The 10,000-nt window shown below is 41.9% G+C and overlaps 1 protein-coding gene across 1 annotated transcript in view; it reads left to right on the forward strand.

Moving 5' to 3' along the window:
• The window catches only part of msi1b (musashi RNA binding protein 1b), a 24,621-nt gene that overhangs the window by 7,397 nt on the left and 7,224 nt on the right, over positions 1–10,000 (forward strand). Inside the window, exons 5-7 of the mRNA XM_034306270.2 lie at positions 4,502–4,543; positions 4,683–4,775; positions 8,409–8,457. Of these exons, the coding sequence (XP_034162161.2) occupies positions 4,502–4,543; positions 4,683–4,775; positions 8,409–8,457 (184 nt within the window). The remainder of the gene's footprint in view (positions 1–4,501; positions 4,544–4,682; positions 4,776–8,408; positions 8,458–10,000) is intronic.

Raw genomic sequence — 10,000 nt, forward strand, 5'->3', positions numbered from 1 at the left:
TGACCGTGCACAGGAGTGTTGGGACTCCAGGCGTGACTCGAGGTGATTATGTCCAGCCTAGACTAGAGACTTTAGTCCTAAAACCGTAGCGTCCGATCTGCTGTGTGCGGACTTAGCCTAGCGTCTTCGCTGTGGTTCGGGACGGAGCCGTCGTGGCTGTAGTGTCGGGAGGTGCTAGCTCTTTTAGCGTAGCTTCGCTCTGAAGACTGAGACTAATCTACTAGCGCTGTGCTGCCTTCACCGTCTTCTCGCCCTTTAACCTCAGTACAGCATGACGTAGAGTAGACCTGGGTACCTAGCGCTCAACTAGAGAAGTTTCTAGACTAATATTACACAAGTCCAGACAGGACGCACGTTCACGTTACTCTTCATATTTTCTGTTCTGTTATCTCAAGTTCTTGGGTTTTTTTCTATCTAGGTATCAAATGCTAATAAAAATACCTCAGAGTTCTCAAAAAAAACTTTAAAAACTTACCTTTGAATGGATTCAGAATCGAATAATAACAAATTAGCCGCTACAGAAATAACTAGCGAACGTTCTACTTTAATTTAGCGCTTCTCAAACACGTGTGTATAGAATTAACGTTTGAGCATTTGACCAAATTACTTCCTCAAAGCTAATCACATCGTCGTTGTTATGTTAATAAATAAATACTTACGCGTCAGGCTAAATGAGTATGTACACACTTGCTAGCTATAACTACGTAGCTAGCATAAAATTTAGACTCCTTCTTTCATCTGAATTATTTCTACGTTGCTAATCTTTAAGAAAAACTTTCCACATGAAGCTAAGTGAGTATGTATAGGATTAGCTACTTAGCTAGTGCAAAATTAGCTAATGTGTGTCTTTAGACCCAATTACTTCTATAAAGCTAATTATTTTTGTTTGTTTTAAGAATTGTGCGAAGCTAAATGAGGAGGTAAAGAATTAGCTTTAGCTACGTAGCTAGCGTTTTCTCATTCATGAGAAGAATCGAGTTTCGATCTTGAGATAACAGAACTGAAAATAATAATAATGATGATGATGATGATGATTATGATGAAGATGTAATGCCTGACTTTTCTGGACTTCTGTATTAATTTTAGAATATTTGAAATATTTAGCATGTGTGCACCTAGCATAGCATCTTGGTCTTGATTGACTGGTTTGATTTTCCTGCACATGGTGTGTGTCTGCAATCTGACAGTTTGCTGAAATCAGCACGGTGTGATGGGCGGAGCTTAAGTTAAAATCGATCAGCCAATCACAAAATTGATCGTGTGACATCACCACTAGTCCTGCGTCTCACTTCCTTAGCTTGAGACACTGCTAGAATTATAAAATAAAATAAATTAGCCATACTAGCTAGGCTAGCCAGCTACCCGAAAACAGCACCACTAACTAGCTTAGCTTAGCTAACAGTCTCTCTTACGCAGTTAATATATAATATAACGTAGCTAGCCTATGAGAGGAAATGTTAGGTAAACGATTGTGGTGATGTAATATGATCAAATTTATGATTGAACTTAAGCTCCGCCCCTTTCTGAAGCATTTATAACTTAAAAATCTGTTGGAAGCCATTTTGGAAAAAAATTGAAGGCAGCATCGAAAATGTAGTTTCAGGAATTTATCATGTTTACATCCTAAACTGTGATCATAAATAGAATTGTGTTGTGCTAGTTAGCTAGCTATTTAGCTAGCTAGGTTCTGTAGATGTTTATCTTCTCTCAATGAAACACAACCTTATTTAATATCTTACTTCATTTTATAGAGTAATACTAGCTAACTAGCAAGCTATTTAAGCTAGTTATATTTAGCTACTCCATGTGGTTTAGCTAGTCAGCTAGCTTTATTTAATGTCTTATTTTATGAATGTAGCTAGCTAGCTTTCGATATTTAGCTAATGTATTCAGCCTGCTGATGTTCCCGCAGCGAGCTCATTTAAAAACAGTTGATGCAAACAAGCTAGTTAGATTTCGTGACAGAAGCTGAGCCTTTAGCAGGATTAGCGTAAAAGCTAGCATGTCCTAAGTAAAGATTCTGAAATTTTAGATGCAAAATTTGGTTTTTATGGATCTTTAAGAATTCAGGCTAATGTAAACAAGCTAGCTAGTTGTCGTGACAGATTTCTGTTCTGTAAGGTCGCTGCTGATTAGCCTGAAGAGAATTAGCATGATTAGCATTAAAGCTAGCAAGTTCTCGTGAAGATTCTGAAATTTAGACACAAAAAATGTTTTATTATTGACGTGGAAAAGTTTTCAGACATTTTCTCTCATTTTAATGGAAAAAAATTCTGAATGATAAAAGAAGGAAGGAGAAAGGAATAAAAGATGGCCGACTTTCTGTTAGCGTATGTGTGTGTGTGTGTGTTAGCATGTGTGTTAGTGTGTGTGTGTGTTAGTATGTGTGTGTGTGTTAGCATGTGTGTGTGTGTTAGAGTGTAGGTGTATCTGTCTGTCTGTGTGTGTGTTAGAGTTTGTGTTAGAGTGTGTGTTTTATGAGTTTGTGTGTGTGTTAGTGTGTGCATGTTTGAGCATGTGGTTGTGTGTGAGTGCGTGTGTTAGAGTGTGTGTATTAGTGTGTGTGTGTGTGTGTGTGTGTTAGAGAGTGTGTGTGTTAGAGTGCGTGTCTTTTAGAGTGTGTGTGTATTAGTGTGTGTTAGTGTTTTAGTGTATGTGTGTTAGAGTGTGTGTGTGTGTGTGTGTGTGTTATCGTGTGTGTTAAAGTGTGTACGTGTGCGTGTGTGTGTGTTAGTGTTTTAGTGTATGTGTGTTAGAGTGTGTGTGTTAGAGTGTGTTAGTGTGTGTGTTAGAGTGTGTGTGTGTGTGTTAGTGTGTGTGAGTGTGTGTGTTAGTGTGTGTGTTAGTGTGTGTGTCTCTTCCCTCTTTTCTTTTCTTTCTCTTTTTCTTCTTCATGTAGCGTTATTATGCGAGGTGTGTGTGTGTGTCCGAGCGTGTGTGTGTGTGTGTGTCCGTGTGTGTGTGTGTGTGTGTGTGTGTGTCCGAGTGTGTGTGTGTGTGACCCCTCTCCTCCACTCAGTGACAGATGGGACTGGCAGCCCCCAGAGTCCCACCGCTCTCTCGCTCTTTTTTCTTTCTCCTCGTCTTTTCTTCTCTCCTGGTAACCAGAGAACTTTTTCTACTCCCTCGTCCTCTTTGTCCTCCTTCTGTTCACACAGAAACTCTCCCTCTCTCTTTCTCTCCCTCTCTCTCGCTCTCTCTCTCCCTCGCTCTCTCACCCCTCTCTCTCCCTCGCTCTCTCGCTCTCTCTCTCTCCCTCTTTCACTTTCTCTCGTGTTCTCTCCCTCGTCTTTCACTCCTCTCTCTCTTTCTCTTTCATTTATAAACTCTCTTTTTTCTGTCTTTTCTTTCTCTCTCCATTACTTACCACCTGTCTCTCCCTCTCTCTCTCTCTCTCTCTCTCTCTCTCTCTCTCTCTCTCTCTCTCTCTCTCTCTCTGTGTCTCCACCTCTTTTTTTTTTTCTTTCCTGCCGGTAACTATTTGTTCTCGTTTTATTTCTCATTCACTTGTTTTTTTTGTATCCCTTTCTCTTTTTTCTTTTACTCTCTCTCTCTCTCTCTCTCTCCTACTTGCCATCTTTTTATCTCCCTCAACTTTTCAGTCTTTCTTTCTTTCAATCTTTTTTCCTTTTTCCTTCTCTCTTTTCTTTCTTTTTTCATTTTTTTCTACTTCTTTCTTTCTTTCTCTCTTTCTTTCTCCTCTGATACTCTTTCTTTCATTCTCTGTTTATTTCTTTCACTTTTTCTCCCTTTTCATACTTTCTTTTTTCTTGCATACTGTCTCTCTTCTTTCTTCCTTTTTTCTTTTCTTTCTTTCTTTCTTTTTTCATATACTCCTCTTCGTGACTTTCTTTTTTCTTTCAATCCTTATTTCTTGCTCTCTTTCACTGTCTGATCTTTTCTCTTCTCATTCTGTTCTTCACACTCGATTTTTCTTTTTCTCTCTCAATAACGTAATAAATCAGTGTTCGTATCTTTTTTTTATTTATTTATTTCAAAAACACTAAGAAAGTGTGTGTTCTGAAGGTGATGATGTCATCAAAATAACAGCCAATCACACGCTGTGTCGAGTTACGTATAAACCCCACAGTGTGTGATACAGAGCTATACGCAATTATTTAAGCTAGCTAGCTTAGCTCTTCGCTACACTATTTAGTATTGCATATTAGTAAGCACACTAGCATGTGTTAGCATGCTAGCCAGTGTTTAGTGTTTAGCATTTTACTAACTAGCATGTTAAAATAGTACTTCACCATAAGCTATCTAAAATTAGCGTACAGGTTAGCATAGCAATTCTGTCTGCTAAATCTTCTCCACACGAAACATTTCTTTAGCGATAATTAATAAGTTTAGTGTTTTTTAATAAGTTAAATTTTTTGCATAACAGTTTGCATAAAAGATGACGCAGAAACGTGATATCGAGATAAAGAGCAAACAGGAATGTAGTCCATGTTACTATTTCGCTAATTGTTTGTTTTTTCTTTTCCGCTCTTGTTTTTAGATCGATCCGAAAGTGGCGTTCCCTCGTCGAGCTCAGCCGAAGGTGAGTCAATAAAGGGGCCTTGCTAAGAAGTGCGCACTACAGTGAGTGTTTGTTGCGGGATTCATCCGATTTCCCGCCTGTGATGTCGGAATTCGGGTTAGCGTTCCCTCATCCGTTTATCGTTTCTTTGGTTTTTTAGCTGGTGACGAGGACGAAGAAGATCTTCGTGGGCGGATTATCAGTGAATACAACGATCGATGACGTGAAGCAGTACTTCGACCAGTTCGGGAAGGTGAGTGACGGAGCGAGGGATGGAGAGAGAGGGAGAGAGAGAGGGGGAGGGAGAGGGGGAGGAGCCAGAGTACCTCGACTCCGCCCACCAACGACAACAAAATCAAACACAGATGTTAGTGTTGCTATAGCAATGTGATACTTCACCAAATAGAGAAAACAAACAAACAAACAAACAAATAAATAAATAAAATCGATCACAGCGGTTATATTGACATTTACATGTTTTTAAAATATATGTATATATATATATATATATATATATATATATATATATATATATATATATATATATATATATATATATATATATATAATTTTATTTAATTTTCTTCATTTTTTTAAAGAAAGTTTACAGAGTAATCATATCGAGAAAAGAAAAGAAAAATAAAGAAAGTAAGACGTGATTAGAGCAGAAACACACATTTATCATCTAATCTTCAACTCTTAAACTTTTTAGAGTTTAGATAGAGAAGTGTGTGTGTGGAGGTGTGAGAGAGTGTGTGTGTGTGTGTGTGTGTGTGTGGAGGTGTGTGTGTGTGAGTGTGTGTGAGAGTGTGTGTGTGTGGAGGTGTGTTTGGAGCGAAGGGGCTGAAAGAGGGGAAGACACCGAGAAAGAAATAGCGGGAGAAGAAGAAACAGAACCGAAACTCTTCTTCCAAATCATCACCACAGAAACCTCTCTCTCTCTTTCTCTCTCTCTCTCTCCCTCTCTCTATCTCTCTCTCTCTGTCTCTCTCTTTGTCTGTCTCTCTCTCTCTCTGTCTCTCTCTCTTCCTTTCTCTGTCTCTCTCTGTTTTTCTGTCTCTCTCTTTCTCTCTCTATCTCCCTCTGTCTGTTTTTCTCTCTCTCTTTCTCCCTCTCTCTCGTCACGTCTTGCTGTCGCTCTTTCTCCTGTAGTTAATGAATTCTTCCTCTTTGTTACCCTCACACACACACACACACACACACACACACACACACAGCACTCACTAACTTTATTCCCACAAAGCAAAGTTTAGGGAAAGTGTGTGGAAGAGAGAGAGAGAGAGAGAGAGACTGGGGGAGGGGAAAATAAAGTGTAATTAAAAAAAAAGAAATAGAAAAAACAAGAGGAAGAAAAAAGAGTGAGAGAGAAGGAAAGAAAGAATGGTAACGATTTGAGAAAGTGAGATCAGGAGTTTGTTCTGATTAGTGGGACATTAAAGAAAGAAATAAAGAAAGAAGAAAGAGAAACAGACAGAAAAAGATAGACAGTAAGAGAGACAGAAAAAAGAGAGAAAGGAAGAAAAAAAGGCGAATGAAAGAGAAAGTATTTAGATTTTGGAAAGTTTTATGGAAAGTGTCTGATGTTTTTTAGGGCAGAAGAGTGAAGAGAGATCATTAAGGAGAAGTGAGACAGAGAGTGAGACAGAGTGAAACAAAGAGTTAGACAGGTGAGACAGAGTGAGACAGGTGAGAAAGAGAGTGAGACAGGTGAGACAGAGAGTGAGACAGGTGAGACAGAGAGTAGACAGGTGAGACACAGAGTTAGACACAGAGTGAGATAGAGTGAAACAGAGAGTGAGGCAGAGGGTGAGATGGGTGAGATAGAGAGTGAGATGGGTGAAATAGAGAGTGAGAAGGGTGAGACAGAGTGAGATGGGTGAGACAGAGAGTGAGACAGGTGAGACAGAGAGTGAGACAGGTAAGTTGTTAGGGTGAGTTTGAGATGATATTTGGGTGAAATGGCGAAGAATGATAGAAAGTGAGAGAAAGAAAAGATGGAGAGAGTGAGATGAAGTGTGTGAGCTAAAGTTTGTGTGCGTGTGTGTGTGAGTGTGTGTGTGTGTGTGTGTGTGTGTGTGTGTTTGGGGGGGGGGGGGGGCAGGGTAAGAGGGAGGGTCTGCAGCTCTTGAATGTGAATTAATCTGATGGAGCAGCTGCTGTTGCCCCCCTTGCACCCCCCTACTGCCCCGTTACCACGGCGACCAGCCCTCCTATTGTCCCTGAGTCATTCAGCGGCCGAGAGGTTTTGTTATGTGTGTGTGTGTGTGTGTGTGTGTGTGTGTGTGTGTGTGCACTCATTAGGCATCCAACAAAGCCGGTGTCTCTTCAAAACAGGCGAAATCCAGAGCTTTCACTCGTTCACTAAAGTTTATTCTGTCATTCTTCAGCTTCAGATGGAATGCAGGGAGAGAGAGAGAGAGAGAGAGAGAGGAAGAGAGAGAGAGAGGAAGAGAAAGAGAGTGAGAGATGAAGGCCAGATTAGTTTGCCCCACTGGACACTTTGTGCACTTCAACTGCTTTAGACTGGGGAATGGAAAGAGAAAGAGAGAGAGAGAGAAAGAGAGAAACAGATTGTGAGACAGTCAGACAGAGAGAGAGAGAGACAGATACAGGCAGAGAGAGAGAGAGAGAGAGATTGTGAGACAGAGAGAGAGACAGATACAGGCAGAGAGAGAGAGAGACAGATTGTGAGACAGAGAGAGAGACAGATACAGGCAGAGAGAGAGAGAGAGAGACAGATTGTGAGACAGAGAGAGAGAGAGACAGATACAGGCAGAGAGAGAGAGAGAGAGAGACAGATTGTGAGACAGAGAGAGAGAGAGACAGATACAGGCAGAGAGAGAGAGAGAGAGAGAGAGAGAGAGACAGATTGTGAGACAGACAGAGAGAGAGACAGATACAGGCAGAGAGAGAGAGACAGATAGACAGAAAGACAGATTGTGAGACAGGCAGAGAGAGAGACAGATACAGGCAGAGAGAGAGAGACAGATAGACAGAAAGACAGATTGTGAGACAGGCAGAGAGAGAGACAGATACAGACAGAGAGAGAGAGAGACAGATACAGGCAGAGAGAGAGAGAGACAGATTGTGAGACAGAGAGAGAGAGACAGATTGTGAGACAGACAGAGAGAGAGAGACAGATACAGGCAGAGAGAGAGAGAGAGAGAGAGAGAGAGAGAACAAGCCGACAGTGAAAGCCTCCAGTCCAGTAGTAAACTGTTAAAGAAAGCCGCAGTCAGAATGAGGCTCACTCCCTACACTCGCTGCCTACGTAGTGAACAACCTGCTAAACGAAACACAGCCACAATCCTCAGTCACGATATTCTGACCCTCAACCTTTAGGCTTCGGCTGTGTGTTAGTTATAAATACACACTTTTCACAACACACTCTCACACACACAGCGTGCACCTTCTAAAGTATCATCACACACACACACTCTCTCTCTCTCTGTGAGTGGAACTGTATCTGCGTGTGAAGTTGTGAGTTTGGCAACTCGATCGTGATCTTGTTACGATGGCGAACCCGCAATGTGTGTGTGTGTGTGTGATGATGATGATGATGATGATGAAATGATACTGAAATGTCCAGTAGTGTAGGAAATAAAGTGCCCTATTTTTATCCAATTTCTCCTTTTATTTCTATTTGTTTTGATTTTTCCAAAATCACGAAGTCCTTCCCCAGGTGTCATTACGGTACTGTAGCACACTACATAGTGCACTAGTGTGTGATTTGGGACACAGACACAGACACAGGCTCACAGTGTGTTTTCAGGATTTATTTATCTTTTATTCAGGGTTTCCTCACACACACACACACAGATGTGTTATTAATATAAACATGTGAGTCGAGTTTGAGGTTTTGTGTGTGTGTGTGTGTTTCCTGCAGGTGGACGACGCCATGTTAATGTTCGATAAAACCACCAACAGACACAGAGGTGAGTCTCACACTCTGCCTGTCTCTCTCTCTGTCTGTCTCTCTCTCTCTCTCTCTGTCTGTCTCACTGTCTCTCTCTCTATCTGACTGTCTCTATCTGTCTGTCTGTTTGTCTTTCTGTCTGTCTCTCTGTTTGTCTTTCTCTCTCTCTCTGTCTTTCTGTCTGTCTCTCTCTCTCTCTCTCTATCTGACTGTCTGTCTCACTGTCTCTCTCTCTCTCTCTCTCTCTTTCTATATATATATATATACATCTGTCTCACTGTCTCTCTCTCTCTGTCTGTCTGTCTCACTGCCTCTCTCTCTCTCTCTCTGTCTGTCTCTATCTGTCTGTCTGTTTGTCTTTCTGTCTGTCTCTGTCTGTCTGTCTGTCTTTCTCTCTCTCTATCTTTCTGTCTGTCTCTGTCTGTCTGTCTGTTTGTCTTTCTCTCTCTATCTTTCTGTCTTTCTCTGTTTGTCTGTCTCTCTCTCTATCTTTCTGTCTGTCTCTCTGTCTTTCTCTCTGTTTATCTGTCTCTATGTCTGTGTGTCTTTTTATAGCTGCCTGCTTATCTCTCTATCTATCTGTCTGTTTCTCTCTAACTGTGTATCTATCTATCTCTGTCACCATGTGTGTTTGTGTTTTTCTTCCATCTTTTTCTTCTCTCTCGTTCTCTCTCTCTCTTTAAGCACTGGTGGGAGGGTTAGGAGGGGGTAGAGGAAGTGGAGAGGGGTAAGGCGGGGGTAATTAGTGGTTTAGATAATCGTTGGGAGATTTGGAGGTTAAATCCTCATTAAGCGCTCAGCCTCGCTCCGCTCTCTCAGCTGATCGATTAGACTCGTCTGATCCTCGTCCTCGTCATCTGGCTCACTAAACTCCTCACTAAACTCCTCACTAAACTCACTCAACCCCTCACTCAACCCCTCACTCAACCCCTCACTCTACACTCAACTCCTCACTCAACCCCTCACTCTACACTCAACTCCTCACTCAACCCCTCACTCTACACTCAACTCTACACTCAACTCCTCACTCAACTCCTCACTCAACCCCTCACTCTACACTCAACTCTACACTCAACTCCTCACTCAACTCCTCACTCAACCCCTCACTCAACCCCTCACCCAACCCCTCACTCTACACTCAACTCTACACTCAACCCCTCACTCTACACTCAACCCCTCACCCAACCCCTCACTCAACCCCTCACCCAACCCCTCACTCTACACTCAACTCTACACTCAACCCCTCACTCAACCCCTCACTCTACACTCAACTCTACACACAACTCCTCACTCAACCCCTCACTCAACTCTACACTCAACCCCTCACTCAACTCTACACTCAACCCCTCACTCAACTCTACACTCAACTCCTCACTCAACCCCTCACTCTACACTCAACCCCTCACTCTACACTCAACTCTACACCCAACCCCTCACTCAACCCCTCACTCTACACTCAACCCCTCACTCAACTCTACACTCAACCCCTCACTCAACTCTACACTCAACCCCTCACTCAACTCTACACTCAACTCCTCACTCAACCCCTCACTCTACACTCA

The sequence above is a fragment of the Pangasianodon hypophthalmus genome, chromosome 8, assembly GCF_027358585.1.
Source record: "Pangasianodon hypophthalmus isolate fPanHyp1 chromosome 8, fPanHyp1.pri, whole genome shotgun sequence".
Lineage (NCBI taxonomy): Eukaryota > Metazoa > Chordata > Actinopteri > Siluriformes > Pangasiidae > Pangasianodon > Pangasianodon hypophthalmus.